Here is a 16,938-nt window from a genome sequence, read left to right as displayed (position 1 = left end):
CTCAACATTCTAAAAAGGAAGACAAAGACTACATAAAGCAGATTGTTAAAGGAGATAGTTTAACACAACCTCAGATGGTCAACTTAACTCCATTTCATAAAAATATATATACATCCAGATATCACCTTTGTTGCAATGTGCAGATTTCAAACCATAATACAGCAATGCCCTAGAAACATACATTGCTAATGTAGAGCCTATTGACAAACAATCAGAGATAGAGAATGAGATACAGCAGCACAGAAGGAATGATGTATTCGTTGATGAGTGTTTTATGATTGTTCCAACAAGAATCAGAAAAAGCTAGTTTTAAGTTTAATTGTTGGCGTGGAATGTACTGTGGGTGGTGGTTGCCTGGCAGCTGCCTTTGCTTTGCTTGCCTGACTTGCTCGTACTGCAGTTTCCAGTCGTGCTTTCAGTTCAGGAGCTGCTCCCATTACTGTCTTAAATGCAAGAGGATAAAGGGGTCCAATGCGGGTGAGATCCTGGAGAGCAAATTCATGAAGTTCTTTTGATACCAGGGATGCAGAAGAGAATGCATTTTCATTCAGTAAATAAGATATGAGTGTAGGGACAAGAAGAGCAAGCAATTGTACTCCTGAGGGGAGAAAAAGAAATCAGTTAAAATAATTAAAATTCAAAAACGACAATGTAGGATATCTTCAGCATGTGTAACTGTTGTTATATTACTGTTCGAAAATAAACACCCCCAAAATAATGACAATACATTTCTTCTTGATAATATTTAAAAATGCCCAGCGGTAGAGAATAGAACAACTATTTTTAGGGCCTTCACATCATTCAGCAATGTGCTCAGTTCTAGGCTAGAAAATATTTCTCTGAAGTGCTTGGTTACTATGGGGACAGCTATAGAATAAAACTACATTTAGCAATATACTGAAGAGGAGGTGACTTTTATAGATATGCTATTTGAATTTGTCACATGGATAAGAGAATTAGAATATCATAACCTCATATCTCAGTTTGGTTGCCACAGATAGATGCTTTCTCTGTGGAGAGGCTCTGTCTATGCATGTTGCCTTATTCCTTTTAATAAATATATATATATGCCTTGTTGTTTCATGCATTTGAAGACAAATATATCCATCTAACTACATGTCCATAGCAGGATGATAATTTGTAAACATGGTAATTTTTACCTAGAAATTATTTATTAGAAATTCTAGGTTTTAGGGCAGTACACTGCAAACTAGAATATATCTTTTGCTGATTAAACTAATAGGCATCCTTAAAATCCGAAGGACATTGTTTTTCCTCAAATAGCTCAGGGAGCAGATGCTATGCATTAGAATGATCTAGCTCCAGTTAACTTTGTTTCCCAGAATTTTAATTGCTCTAGATGGCTCCAGTCAGAATATTGCACAATATCACTGCCTTGAATTTAGGAAAGAGAGGTTAAGTGCTGCACTTAACCAAAATGTGTGATACAATGTGAAATATATTTAATCCATTGTTTCAAGAACGCTTTTACTGCATGCTAATGTGCTCCAACAAGACAAGTATGGTAATTCTCAATCAAGGTACTTACTATTCTGCTCCTCACCAAGAGCAACTAATGTTTCAAGAACTTTAATTCCCTCCTGGATTGCTAAGAGTTCTGTTTTGTTGTTTGGACGGTTTTTCTCCACACCTTTCAGTTTCTCAACTATTATTGGTGCCAGGGAATGTATATATGGGGTAGAGAGAGCACGGTTTGTGTGTTGAAATATAGAAAGTAGAAGATGGTAACATTTGGCTTGAACCTAAGCGTGATATATAAATATAGCTGTGTTAGTAAAAATTTGCAAAAAAGGCAAATACAATTGTATTTACAATAGAGTCACATATATTATCTAACTTACAAACCTTTCCATTATAAAGGCTTTTCTTCAGCTTATCTTTCTGTTGGTCAAAAATTGCATACTTCATTCAAGGACACATACAAGTCTAATTTCATTGAATTCAACCAAATATTTCTTTTAAAAGCCTAACTAGTCATAGTAAAAAGGATTTTTGAAGAGGTCATATAGTATTCAGCCTATAAATACAGTCAATAAATAATATAAATACATATTCTCATCTAAAACATTCTATCCACTATGATCCTTTTTTAACAACATGAATATTAATGCATCAATGGAGACAGAAGTATTTATCAGATAAACTGGCTTGACATTTTTAAAAAAATTTCTAATCTGTCCTCCCGTATCTAATTTTAATAAATTATAAAAAATGAACTTCAGTGGTAATTTTTAGGATAAGTATGTCAAGTTAACAAAGCGTACACCAGAAATCTTATTTTTTTAGTTCCCTTTGTTTTATTATTTTATTTTATTCTAAAATAAAATCATTCTAGGCAGCAGCTAAGCAGTTCAATCAAACCATGCACCAGAGTTTCAAAAACAAATACTGGTTCCTTCTGGAACTAACAGGGTCCATTATTAGCATCCATTAGAACCTGTTGGTTCCAGAAGGAACCGGTATTTGTTTTTGAAGACTGATCAAATCCTGTAGGTTCTTTGGGAAGCAGCTGCAAAGAACTCAAGGCTAACAGAGAACAATCAGACCATAATATGGTACTGACAATAACATACATGTAAAATAATATATAAATGGATAAAAGCTAAATGACTTACTCACCCAAGGATCAGATGAATTCAATGCTGTTTTAAATCTGTTGATGCACCCATTTTGCAATGCTTGCACTCCAATTATTTCAGTGCTTGCAGACCAAAGGAAGAGTGTAATGGCAGTAAGCATACTTACTTCATCTAAAGTAGGCTTGGAGGCTTCTGGGGGAAGAAAATAAAAAGTTGCAGAAAACTTATACCAAATAGAGTTTGGGACACGGAAATATAACTGCTATTTTCAAAAATGAAGATGCTGATAAATATGCAATGTTCCTGATTTCAAAAATAACAATCTTTTAAGGATTCTATCCTTAAAATCCATCCAAATATATTTTTGTGATTAAATAATAATCGTATAATGGAAATGAAAGTGGTCCTAAGACAGTAAGAACATATTTTGTTAACTTGAACGAATTGAACTATGTGAATTTTTAAAAGTGACATTCTACAATACTTGTTGAATTTGAGTCATTTGTCCAATTAATTACTCTTGCCTAATAAAAAGCAGAATTTCACATATATGTGAATTCCTTCAGCATGTATGGAAAAATGAAACACTGCAAGCATTAAGGAAGATTCTGAACTCTGTTCCATCAAAAATGTGAATGCAATACTATTTGCCTTGATTTCCATATCTTTCTATAAATCTAAAACATGCGGTATAGTGACCTAATTGTACCAGTTTCATTTCCTAATGCAAACCAGCTATCTTTGCTTCTTTTTACAAAAGAGCTCCAATGATAGCATGAAAATTACCTGGCTGAGAGTATTCCAAGATTGAGGCTAGGGTGCTGCGGATAAGATTTGTCCACTGTTTATGAATATTCTCATTCATGGTCATTGGAAGAGTTACTATGTTTTTCAGTCCCTGAAGTGCTGCACTGACTGGCGGTAGGACTTGATTTCCCACAGTTTTTATAGCAGTATCTTTCAACACTTGTATTATTAGAAAGAGGATAGTGGGCAATATAGTCATAGATCCTAAAACATAAACAAAAATCAGATACTTTCAGAATGCACAAGAGGCATGATCAATGCCAGAAGCAAAGTATTCATGAATAACTACCATCCTGGGCTCTTTTGGTAAAAATTTTCATTCATTCATTCATTCATTCATTCATTTTGTCTGATTACCCATCTCATCTAAATGACTCCTGGCAGATCACAACAGCTAAATAACAATCCAACAATCCAATAAAACAAGTTAACAAAATCAATATACAAACATATAAAACCCATAATCAATCAAAATCATGATCAAGGGCAGAATTCATTGTCATCATCTCTACACAGCCATTGCAAACACTTGACACTATTGCCATGTTCCCAGACATGGGAACAGAGCCATATCTTCACGGTATTCCTAAAGGCGGGGGGGGGAGGGGAGAGAGAATTAGGGTCCATTATCTGACAGCAATGATGTTCCAAAGGTCCTTTTTATCATAGCATAATAAGCTTTCTTCCTGGATCCTGTCAAATGAAACTTTTTTTTGTCAAGGGGACCTGTAATATGCCTCTCCTGGTAGCAGGTAGATGTTACTGGGGAGAGGCAGCCTCCCAAATTACCTGCTCCAATGCCATATAGCAGAGGTCCCCAACTCCTGTGTCATAGCCTGTTCAAAACTGGGCATGCAGCTCTATTTGCGCGCACAGCGACCAAGTGCCAGAGCACGTGTGTGCCGTTCAATAATAATAATATAGCAGAGGTCCCCAACTCCTGTGCCATAGCCTGTTCAAAACTGCGCATGCAGCTCTATTTGCGCGCACAGCGACCAAGTGCAGGAGCACGTGTGTGCCGTTCCATTTGGCGCGTGGCGGGTGCACAGCTTGCACAAATGGAGCTGTGTGTGCCACTCACAGGGAACCATCCCTTCTCCCCCCTCAGTCCACAAAGCCAGAAAAGTTGAAGACCGCTGCCATATAGGGCTTTACAGGTCACAACCATCATCTTGAATGGAATTGTAGTTGAAAGCATATTGGCAACCAATGTGGCTTGGAGAGCAGAGGTATAACATGCACTGATTGAGAAGCACATATAACATCACGTTGATGCATTCTGTACCAGCTGCAGCTTCCAAATGCTCTTCAAGGGCAGCCCCTTGTAAAGTGCATTACAATGATCCATTCAAGAAGTGACCAGGGCATGAGTGACTGTAAAGGTCCAGGAAGAGGAATAAGTGGCATACAATATGGAATTGTATAAAGGCTCTGGCCATAGCTGCCATCTGCTGTCTTTAAGCAGGAGATGTGGGTCCAGGAGAACCTCCATACTGTGCGCTTAGTCTGTTTGAGGCAGTGCCATCTTGTGATTTCAAAGGGGCATTGATGCACTTGTCAGCAATTCCTTAAAGAAATTACATCTTTTGTCTGAGATTATGCAAGAATGCTGGAACGATGTGTTTGATTTAGGGAAATGCTAACTAATGTGATTAGCCATGCACTTACACAGACCAATTGAGATCATTGATTAGTCCTATTAAATATTAACCAATGAAGAAATGCAGGAAAGTAGACACATGGCAAAAAGTTCACATAAAAGATATGCCATGGAGAAGTTGTGGTAGAAGGTGAATGTGATTAATGACCCCTTTTAAAGGTGTAACAAAGATTGTCCTAAAGAAAAGGAACTGTCAGAAACTGAAATTAATGAATTTAGGGACTCAAAAAAGAAAAGGCAAACGTAAGCCTACTCAAATGTCTCAAAGGCCCATAGAAGAAGAATAAAACACATCTTAAAATCAATTTTAGATTTTAAAAAATGCTTGTTTTTGTCCACTCTATCACCAAGCAACGTTCTGTCCATTATTAAGTGTCACACGCCCCACTTTCTGAACTCCTGCTGCCTCCTTAAATACTCTCCATGCACTTCGTTTTGTTTAAAATTTGGATTTAAAAAAAAATGCACTGAAAAGAATTAACGTTTTGTGGAAACCACTGATTAAAGATCTATTATACTACCAGCTGGGGAACAAAGAGTGGGTAGATCAGACAGGATGGCAATGGTGGCAGCCACGAGGCGAGCACTTTCTTCTGGGAGTTGGATTCTGCTGAAGGAATGACTTGGAGAATCTGACATTTTTGTGCTCAGATGTGGCATGTGTCGCACAAGGATAAACATTAGCAGTTCCATAGCAGCAAATACAAGAGATTTTCCTGGAACAAGACCACCGCTGTCTCCTCCTTCGCCCAGCCCGCAGCTACTGTCTTTTTCTTTTGCATCTTCTTCATCTAACAAAGACAAAAAAATGGAGTAATAATATAATAATATGAAATTCATGGCAGACATTTTAGAAAATGCTACCAAAAGCTTTAAGTTTAAATGAAGCAATCAACTGAAACTCATTAGTAGTCGAAAGCTTACAGATTGCATTTGTTTTCTATTTTTTTATAGAAACTAGTAAGAACAGGATGAGATATCAGAGAAGTATATGCTGCTATCAAAATTTAAAAACGAGATGGTATCAATACATTCCCTTTTAAATCAGTAAGAGATAAACACTGTGCGACCCACCCATTTTTTTTCCTTTGCTTCTATCATAAATTGCATCAATGCATATCAAATTATTCCATTAAGAAAAGCTTTTTATTCTTATTTCCTCTACAAATTAAAAAAACAAGCAAATAAAGAAAAAATACACACAAACCTTCACATACAAAATTAAATGTGACAGATTTATTTTCTTTTCTGACAAAAAGGACAATAAAAATATTTTCAACATTTTAAACTGTTTTTCTTATACTTTGCATGGTAATGTACCTCATACTGATAAAGTTAAAAACATAGAATACAAAAATCATGAGAGGACATCAAATCTTCTCATGAACAATTTCCCTTAGAATTCCAAATAAACAGTCAGGTTTATAACTTCGCACTGATCTGTTGTTTTTTTCAACTTTCTTACTTTCTGCTGTTTTAATTTATTTTACATTTGAACTTATATACAGCTGCTATTAAATCTATATTTTAATTAGCTGAGATATAAAAGTCCAAATAAATTTAAAATGTATATTGCAGCTTTTCAGAGTAAAATGTATTTTATTAAAGATATTTCTTTTTAATCCTGCTAATATACCTGGATGTATTTTAAATATTTTGTAAATTCAAAAATGAACATCCAGGACCAGGGCAGACATTGGTCAGTTAAGCCAATACATGGGTCAAGAAGACAGTTTTACATAGCCTGTTTCATTATTTCTCTAATCTGGACATCTATAGTATGAAAAACAACAGGTATTTCTTACTCAATGTATTTCTTTTTTCTTGTAAATGATCCTGAGCAGCTCTTATAATCTGTTGCACAACTTCTGTAACTAAGAGTTGAACTGACGGAGGATTGCAGGTCAACAAGAGTCGATGGAGCACACTCAGAAGTTCGACACCAAGTAGCTGAAAAAAATTAATTGTAAGCAGTTTCAAAAAATGACATTTGCAATATTCTATCCCATTTTTAAAAATACATTTTTATTAGTTTATCAAAGTATAAAATGCAAAGAGAAATTTTAAAAATAGAAAACTGAGGGGGGAGGGGAAAGAAAATATGGAGTAAATAGGAGAAAAGAAACAAAAAGGCACTGGCTTCCAACTCTCTTTAGCACAGAAGAAGATAACAATATTACAACCTCAACTTTTTACTTTTATACAACAGTATATACTATTAGTCCTAGAGGAGATCAACCCTGACTGCTCTTTAGAAGGCCAGATCCTGAAAATGAAGCTCAAATACTCTGGCCACCTAATGAGAAGGAAGGACTCACTGGAGAAGAGCCTAATGCTGGGAACAATCGAGGGCAAAAGAAGAAGGGGACGGCAGAGAATGAGGTGGCTGGATGGAGTTACTGAAGCAGTTGGCATGAGATTAAATGGACTCCAGGGGATGGTAGAGGACAGGAAGGCCTGGAGGAACATTGTCCATGGGGTCGTGATGGTTCAGAAACAACTCCACAACTAACAACAACAAATACATTATCCATTTCTGTAGCAACAAACCTATCTAATCAACAAAAACAAAATCAAAGTTTCATTTTTTCCCCGTTGTAAGCACAAAATCCGGATGCAATTTTCAAACCGAAACAAAATTAAATATCTTCTCTTCTTTAGATAAAAGAAACAATTTAACTATCTCTGCTTCTCCTTGCTCTGGGGAATAATATATGCTTCTATTTACTCATTCGTCTTTAACCATTAATGTTCATTGGGGTTCTTTTTTAAAATGTGTTGGTTAGCATTTTGTTGTTAGAGGTCCAAAATAATGACTTGTTATTTGATTACTTTTTTTCTTAATAGCTATTAATAAGAACAGTAAGGGAAGACATCCACTAATATTTCATAAGCGTTTCCAGACCATTTTCCTTTAATTTCATTTTCAAATAATCTGTTCAATTTTGTGCATGCTTAATGGACTACAACAATAATTTCTCTGCAACATACCTGATCTTCTGCAATATGGGTTCTAGCACAAGAAGAATCAAGTAAAGTATGCACTGCTTGCAAACAGGACATAACATGTTCGACAGGCTCTTCTGGTCGAGGAGAACATAGAAACTGTATGCTAACACCTGGGGAGCAAATTACTTTAAGTTTATAAGTAGCAAAGTAGTATTTTTGCAGATTTTAAAGCATAGAGGTAGTACGGGTCCTAATAGTTTTTACATGCAAAAGCTGAATATTAAATTTTGAGTTTTTAGTTTCAGCAAGGCTGTGTTTTCACACAGTACAAAGAAAGATCCGGGTATTCTTGAAACTAGAGTGGTTCTGTTCTAGTACTGCCATAAACCTAAGACTAATAATCGTGTTATTTGGTAATGTGTGATAAAACAACGGATGCATTACAGGTAGTCCTCAACTTACAACAGTTCACTTAGTGATTGTTCGAAGTTACAACAAAGCTGAAAAAAGTGATTTATGATCATTGTTCACATTTATGACCATTGCCGCATCCACATGGTCACGTGATTTAAATTTGGATGCCTGACAACTGACTCATATTTATGACAGTTAAAGAATCCCTGGGGTCATGGGGTCACCTTTTGCAATTTTCTGACAAGTAAAATCATGGGGAAACCAGATTCACTTAACAACTGTGTTATTAATTCATCAACTGCAGTAATTCACTTAACAAATGTGGCAAGATAAGTCACAAAATGGGGTAAAACTCACTTAACAAATTTCTCACTTAGCAACATAGATTTTGGGCTTTATTGTGATTGTAAGTTGTACAGACTTCTGTAATGGACTGAAAAGCATTACCTAAAATCAAATGCATTCTATCTTTATTTATTTCTTGCAAAGTTTTGGTGGAAGGTGGAGTTTCTGATGCTGGGTTTAACATAATGGGTGTGGCATGTTTTTGTGGAGGTGTGGCTGCTGAGGCATGTTCTGTTGTTTCACAGGCATTAAACCCTGTACTGTTGAGCCATAGTGCAACTGCATGTAAAATTGGGGTCCATGAATTCCGATAATGCAGTCTAGCTGTATCAATAGTCTCAGGAGTGTAAAATGCTCCACCTGTTAAAGAATCATAATGCATTTTAAGAAGGGATAGAGACAATAACAATTATAGTATCATTTTAATACATGCTTGTAATATATCCCTCAAGACCCAGAGACACCCGATTCCTCTTGTCTGGATTCAGAAGACAAACAGAGCTGGACCTCCTTAGTTCTTGGATGGGAAATAGTTATGAATATCAGGCTTATAAGATAACACTAGCTATCAAAAAATACCCTGGAAGGCAGCAGTGGGAAATCACTACAGTATCATTTTGTTCTCAAGAAATTTACACAGTTCCGTTGACTCATGCCAAAGTCAAGGGAATTTTTACAATACAGGTGGGTTACCCCTTCTGTGTGGTTCACACACTCACTTTAGATAATCAGAGATTTATTTATTTATTATTTCAGTATATATGTAAATATTTTCACTAAGTCAGTCCAGTCACAAAGCTTTTGTGTAGCAGCTTTCTCCTCAAATGTATCTTGCTTGATTGGCAATGGAGTTACTTGCCATTTCACACCACATGGCTCATGCTGGCTTGTGTAACTCTGTCACAATTTCAATCCATTATTGGAAGCTGGCTCTCCAGTTTCCTCAAGATGACCGAGGACAGCACCAGAGTCCAAGAGTGTTAACTGTGAGCCATCTACAAACAGTGGTAGCATCCAGTGGAGCCTGGATCGTGCCAATGGCTGCAACTGTTGCCTGCAGGCTGATGGCACCAAATTCTCAATTGCAACAGTGGAAGGCTGTTCACAGACCTCTCAAGCTTGCTCTGACTGCTAAGTGGTTTGCAAACAGCCAGCAGAAAAATCAAGCAGTCCCTTTACTGAGATTGTGAGAGACAGATTTGGAATGAAGAAGATGGGATGAGCCATGAGGCACAAATGAGGCCCAATGAGCTGTCCCAAAGAAAAAGGCTAAGCACCACAAAAAAAGCCATACAAAGCCCCATAACCTAGCAAGTTCCACTGTGACTAAGCATGGGGAAAAAAGAAGCAAATACAAATACATTACAAAAACAAGTGCTGTGAGAAGAAGTCTTACGGCAAGCAGTGGCTGATCAAATGATAGCTACTAATACATCTGGCCACATCAGTGATATAAAACAAGTATCTGTAGTTTATATAAAGACATAATTCATAACATAACTGCTTAATATGATTCTAGTATATCATACCGGTTGTCAAATTAACAGAAAAGTTGAACTATTGGCATCACTTATGTTTACCAAACTGCTTCATGCATCAGGACTTGAAGATTAAGGCAGCATTAAAATGAATTTCAAAGCAATGTATTTAAAAGAGAGATGGTATAAAAATACTGCTGATACATGCAAGCGCTAAGTTTACTAACTTGTAAATAGCAGTTTATAAGGAAGTAGGAATGATATTTTTGCTGCACCTTCCTTCTCCGCCCAAATGCCTTTGACCAAAAGTAATTGCACCCTTGCATTTTTGCAATGTTCTGTCACGTCAGAAAGGACAGCAGAGCAAATGAATGGATAATGTTGAGTTTTCTGCTTTTTACCTTTGCAACTGGATTCTGAATAAAATTTATCCCTTACCGTCTGGAGGAAGCTGACTTGCAAATTCAGCTGGTAATGTCAAAAGAGCATAGTCTTTGAGGGCAGCTAACCAGAGACGGCTAAGAGTGGGTAGCTCTGGTTGAACAAGGGTTATCAGACTATCTGGTGGCAGCTCATCTACTGCACCATAATCGTCATCGTCATCATCTCCTCCATTTTTTGCTGCTTTCTTTGGTTTGGTCTCTGCTTCTTTTTTAATCTTCATAGCTACAACATATACCTTTAGGTAAAGCACATGCAACATATTACTAAGTGTGTAAAGATAATAAAAAATGACTTGCATATCATTAAATAGAGTACATGCTGAACTCTGCTTACTTTAAAAAGAGAATTTAGGTAGTGATCTAAATTAGTTTTACTAGTACCAATATATATACTGTAAAGAAAATGTCTAAATACAATTGAATTACAGGAAAATTTTAGTAATCACATTTTTCATCAGACAAATTACAAGTCCTCCAATATTCATTCTCACCACAATCCAGGAAAATAGCTCATTATTTTGACTGTTTTATTTTCAGAGAAGAGAGGCTGAGATAAGAATGTTAACTAAGATCAGCCAGCAAGTCTGTACCTGCAATGTATTTCATTTAAAAACTTTGCATACCATATCATGCTAGCTCCCAATTATTGTGTTTTATGTGTCCATTAAATTCTGTGGAAGAAATGAACAACTTTAACATTTTTTAGGAAATTTACATGGGCTTAAAGCATTATGAAAGTATTTTACAATTTAATTTAAAGGCTCTGCAACCATGAAATTAAAAAAAATAACTTTCAAAATAGCTGTATTAGAAATTTTAAATGAAAATGTGTAAGAGAAAATCCTAAAAGAGCTTTGGATTTTGGTGGGATCTCTACATTATACCATAAAACACTTTATAGAAAAGCAGGAGTCTCCCCTGCCACAGCTGTCTTTTTTCTTAATTCTCAAGATCTCCAGTGGGGGATCAAATTTTAAAGGATCAGCATGAAGATAAACTAAGTTCAAACCTAAGTGTAGAGGACAGCAGATTGGAAATTTACAGAACCAAAGTTAACTGAAAAAATCAGTAACCAATTCTTCATTGCAATCTCTATAACACATACAATTCAGGTGATTAGCATGTTAATATAATCTGGGGAAGTGAAGTGTGCAATACAGGACATAGGTTAGCTTTCAGAAGCTGTGTATCCAATGGATAGTGCCTAATAAACATGGATGATTTCAATCAGAAGGGGAAAGGTAGAACTCAGGCAACATTATACTTTTCCAAAACTGTTTAAGATCAACTATCCACATTAAACAACTCTGAAGAGCAGAATATGGATGTTAATTAGATCATAATGAAGTCTGGCAGTGGCTGTGAGTCATTTAGCAAAATGTTAGAAATAAAATGAAATACTTTTCCTGTGACTAAATTATGAAAATGACCACCTTATAGAGGCTATAAGTTGTAAGAAACACAAGATGCCATATAGGCCACTCAGGATCAAGAATTTGGGAAGGACTGCTCAATAGGATTTGAAAAAAACATGGCACAAATTCAGACTTGTCTTTGGGCCAAAAGAAAAAAAAATCTACATAAAAAACAATCTTGTCCTTATGAAAAAATCAATTAAGGTCCATCTGAATGAAGGACATAGACAAAATGTTATGCTAAGCTCTGTCAGGCCGTGTCAGAAAATGAAAAAATCATATTCTGGAGATTAACGAGCAACACCAACTTGGATAATACTAGATAGAATTTTTAGGCAGAGGAGATACACTATATGGCGAAACAAATTTGATTAAATTTTTCCAAAACTGATTTATAATTGGGTGAAGAAAAAACAGTAAAGCCATCTATTAGGGCTATTGAAATTGCCACAGAATTGATCCTTAGCTGAAAGATCATAACTCCATTCATAAATTTGAAAGTAGTCACGTCTAAATGGTCAGTCAAATTGTGGTATTCAGATCTAGTCTAGCTGAGAGACAAATATTTTTCTGGGGAGTAATTTATTTATTTGTATCCAACCTTAACTCTTTTTACAAATATGTTGTGTCTGCGGCCCCTGAGCCGGGCCCCCTGCCAGAAAGTGACTCGGCAAGTGAGGGGGAAGGGCCATCAGGACTAACCTCTGGAGCACCGGCTTCTCTGGCTCAGCTCCAGGAGCCAGAGGCAGGCCAGGTGGAGGAGATAATGAGGCCTCCGTCCCCTGACTCTCTCCCCCCCCAGGCCACACCTCCAGACCCAGCTGATGGCAATCAGGCCTGGCTGGACTCTAGGTTTCGTAGGCAGGAGAGGCAGGAACAACAGAAGCAGAGGTGGGGCAGTGTTGTGACTCAGGTTCCTGGACCCGGACTCCTGGACTCGGATGATTCAGAAAGTGAGGCAGAAGACCTGGCAAGGCCTGCTTCTCTTGGGCCCTCTCCCTCCATGGCACCCACCCAAAGGGAGGAGGAGGGGCCGGCAAGGCCTGATTCTCCCGAGCCTTCTTCTGATTTGGCAATGCCCCAAGAACAGTTTTGGAGTGATGCAAGACTGTGCAGATGTAACCGGCGCGCACAGCAGAGGAAGCGTTGGGACAAAGCCAAAGAATGATGGTCATGCAGTGTCATGCCTGCTGCTACCAAATACCTCTCACCGACCCGTGCGCTCTCACAGAGAGGGACTCCTCAGGGTGCCGTCGGCTAGGCAGTGCCGTCTGGCGACACCCAGGGGAAGGACCTTCTCTGTGGGGGCCCCCACCCTCTGGAACGAACTCCCCCCAGGACTTCGTCAACTCCCGGACCTCCGAACCTTCCGCCGCGAGCTTAAAACACATCTATTTGTCTGCGCAGGGCTGGGCTAGGTTTTTTAAATTTAGATTTTAAATGGGTTTTATTATATATATTGTTTTAATTATCGGGCTATATTCAATAAGTTTTTTAACAGACATTTTATCTTGTATTTATATGTATTTTATCTGCCTGTGAACCGCCCTGAGTCCCTAGGGAGATAGGGCGGTATACAAATTTGAATAACTAAACTAAACTAAACATCTGCAGAGACTATAAAAAGGAGGCGGGACTTCCTGGTTTTTTGTCTTGGACAAAGCAGTGAATTTGCGCGGGCAAACTGTATCAATGGAGAGAAGAATATATTCGTGAGTAATTCTGGCCTTATCTATAATTTCCTCGTTATCTCCAGAGACTTGGCAGGCCCATGGGAAGACGTGGCCAGGACATTTATCTATGTAAATAAATTAGAAGAGAAGGCCTTTGACTGACTCTTTGTTGGGAGTATTGGAGGAGGGAAACAGAACAGGCAGGCCTAGGAAGTGCTGAGTCACGGAGCCACACCCCACAGAGTATAAAAGCAGCCCTGGCTGCTCTTCTGCTCCATGATGAGCAAAAATTGAGCTGAACTATTTGATTCGTGGAGAAGTGAGCTGAACTCTTTGACTCTTGGAGAATTGAGCTGAACATTCGGCCTGGACTGCTGACTTCCTGGTTGCCTGGCAACCCCAAGATAAAAGGGAGACTTTGGCAGGCAGCTGCAGATTCCCTGCCAGGACTGATAGCAGCCGTGAACTCAATTACTGGCTCGTTTAGCCAGCTCGCGTGGCTGAGGCCGGGAGAGGACAGAACAAAACAACTCAAGGAGGTTAACATATCCAACACACCTTCCTCCTCCCTTTCCCCCCCCCATAACAACAACCCTGCGAGGTGAGTTGGGCTAAGAGAGAGAGAGTGATTGACCTAAGATCATCCGGCTGGCGTTCAAGGCTAAGATGGAACTAGAATTCACAGTTCCCCTAGTGCCTTAATCACTAAACCAAACTGGTAATGGAAAATGCTGTTGGCCTCCTGTTTAAGATCATCTTGCAGCATCTATAGAATAGCTTGAAATCTGCCCTAAATGAATCTGGTGGCATCCACAGAATCCATAAAAACAGAGGAAATAAATACAAGAAACTTTGGAGACACTGGAACTAGAACTTATTTTATAAAGATTAATAACTAAGGCCACTTCTGCTGAAACAGGGGAGAATAATTGTTAACATAGATGGTGCAGAGCTTATTATTGATTATTGATTATTTATTTATTTATTTATTTAAATTTTTATACCGCCCTTCTCCCGAAGGACTCAGGGCGGTGTACAGCCAAAGATAAAAACAATAAAGTATACAAAGTTAAAATATCAATTTAAAAAACATATTCAATAATGGCCGAATTAAAACCGTCAATTGACCCAACCTAAAATAACCCATATAAAATTACAAAAAGTTAAAATTTAAAATTTAAAAATCAGATCAGTCCTGCTTGGATGAATAAGTAAGTTTTTAATTCCCGACGAAAGGTCCGAAGGTCAGATATTTGGCGCAAACCGGGGGGAAGTTCGTTCCAGAGGGTAGGTGCTCCAACAGAGAAGGCCCTTCCCCTGGGGGCTGCCAGCCGGCATTGCTTGGCGGACGGCACCCTGAGAAGACCCTCTCTGTGGGAGCGTACGGGTCGATGGGAGGCATAAGGTAACAGGCCTTATACACTGTAAGCCGCCCTGAGTGTTCGGAAAAGGGCGGGATATAAATGTAAAAAAAAAACAAAAAAAAACAGCAGGCGGTCCCATAAGTACCCGGGCCCTAAGCCATGGAGTGCTTTGAAGGTGGTAACCAGAACCTTGAAGCGCACCCGAAAGACCACAGTTAGCCAGTGCAGACTGCGCAGGAGCGGTGTTACCCGGGAGCAGTGTGTAGCTCCCTCGATCACCCGCGCAGCTGCATTCTGGACTAACTGGAGTCTCCGAGTGCACTTCAGGGGTAGCCCCATGTAGAGAGCATTGCAATAATCCAGACGAGAAGTGACGAGAGCATGAGTGACCGTGCATAAGGCATCCCGGTCCAGAAAGGGACGCAACTGGCGAACCAGGCGAACCTGGTAAAAGGCTCTCCTGGAGACGGCCACCAAGTGATCTTCAAACGACAGCCGTCCATCCAGGAGAACGCCCAAGTTGCGTACCCTCTCTGTTGGGGCCAGTGACTCGCCCCCAACAGACAGCCGCAGTTGCAGCTGACTGTACCGGGGTGCCGGCATCCACAGCCACTCCGTCTTGGATGGATTGAGTCTGAGTCTGTTTCTCCCCATCCAGACCCGTACGGCCTCCAGGCAACGGGACAGCACTTCGACAGCTTCGTTGGGGTGGCCCGGGGTGGAAAAGTACAGCTGAGTGTCATCAGCGTACAGCTGATAACTCACCCCGAAGCCACTGATGACCTCACACAACGGCTTCATGTAGATGTTGAACAGGAGAGGCGAGAGAATCAACCCCTGAGGCACCCCACAAGTAAGGCACCTCGCGGTCGATCTCTGCCCTCCTGTCAACACCGTCTGCGACCGGTCAGAGAGATAGGAGGAGAACCACCGATAAACGGTGCCTCCCACTCCCAAACTCTCCAACCGGCGCAGCAGGATACCATGGTCGATGGTATCAAAAACCGATGAAAGATCTAACAGGACCAGGGCAGAGGAACAACCCCTATCCCTGGCCCTCCAGAGGTCATCCACCAACGTGACCAAAGCTGTCTCCGTGCTATACCAGGACCGGAAGCCGGACTGGAACGGGTCCAGATAGACGGCTTCATCCAGGTATTGGGGAAGCTGCCATGCCACCACACTCTCTACAACCTTCGCCACAAAGCGAAGGTTGGAGACTGGACGGTAATTACCCAAAATAGCTGGGTCCAGGGAAGGCTTCTTAAGGAGGGGTCTCACCACCGCCTCTTTCAAGGCGGCGGGAAAGACCCCCTCCAACAAAGAAGCATTTATAATTCCCCGGAGCCAGCCTCGTGTCACCTCCTGAGTGGCCAGCACCAGCCAGGAGGGACACGGGTCCAGTAAACATGTAGTGGCATGTAACCTCCCCAGCAGCCTGTCCATGTCCTCGGGAGCCACAGAATCAAACTCATCCCAAATAACATCAACAAGACGTGTCTCAGTCATCTCATCCGGATCATCACAATCTCGGTCCAAACTATCCCGAAGCTGAGTGATTTTATCGTATAGATAACCACTAAACTCCTCAGCACGTCCCTGCAAGGGGTCATCCCGTCCCCCCTGGTGTAGAAGGGAACGGGTCACCCGAAACAGGGCAGCCAGGCGGTTATCTGCCGATGCAATGAGGGTGGAAACGTAGGAACCCTCAGTGCCACTAGGTAGGCTTTCGAGAAAGGCCTAACTAGTGTCCAATCAGCCTCGGAACGGCTGGACCTCCAGGTACTCTC

At 39.7% G+C, this 16,938-nt stretch overlaps 1 protein-coding gene across 3 annotated transcripts in view; it reads right to left on the bottom strand.

Annotated features, from left to right (window-relative positions):
* Positions 1 to 38: 38 nt before the first annotated feature.
* The window catches only part of HEATR5B (HEAT repeat containing 5B), a 62,789-nt gene continuing 45,889 nt past the window's right edge, over positions 39 to 16,938 (bottom strand). For all 3 annotated transcript variants that reach the window (XM_058164486.1, XM_058164490.1, XM_058164498.1), the window contains 9 exons: positions 10,692 to 10,932; positions 8,878 to 9,135; positions 8,059 to 8,186; positions 6,873 to 7,017; positions 5,589 to 5,858; positions 3,387 to 3,611; positions 2,641 to 2,792; positions 1,550 to 1,763; positions 39 to 598 (listed from right to left, as the gene is read on the bottom strand). In XM_058164486.1, coding sequence (XP_058020469.1) covers positions 294 to 598; positions 1,550 to 1,763; positions 2,641 to 2,792; positions 3,387 to 3,611; positions 5,589 to 5,858; positions 6,873 to 7,017; positions 8,059 to 8,186; positions 8,878 to 9,135; positions 10,692 to 10,932 — 1,938 coding nt within the window. In that variant the 3' untranslated portion in view covers positions 39 to 293. The remainder of the gene's footprint in view (positions 599 to 1,549; positions 1,764 to 2,640; positions 2,793 to 3,386; positions 3,612 to 5,588; positions 5,859 to 6,872; positions 7,018 to 8,058; positions 8,187 to 8,877; positions 9,136 to 10,691; positions 10,933 to 16,938) is intronic.

This window comes from Ahaetulla prasina, chromosome 1 (genome assembly GCF_028640845.1).
Source record: "Ahaetulla prasina isolate Xishuangbanna chromosome 1, ASM2864084v1, whole genome shotgun sequence".
In the NCBI taxonomy this organism is placed as follows: Eukaryota; Metazoa; Chordata; class Lepidosauria; order Squamata; family Colubridae; genus Ahaetulla; species Ahaetulla prasina.
Note: the sequence above shows the minus strand (reverse complement) of the source record. Positions and strands in the feature narration are given on the sequence as shown.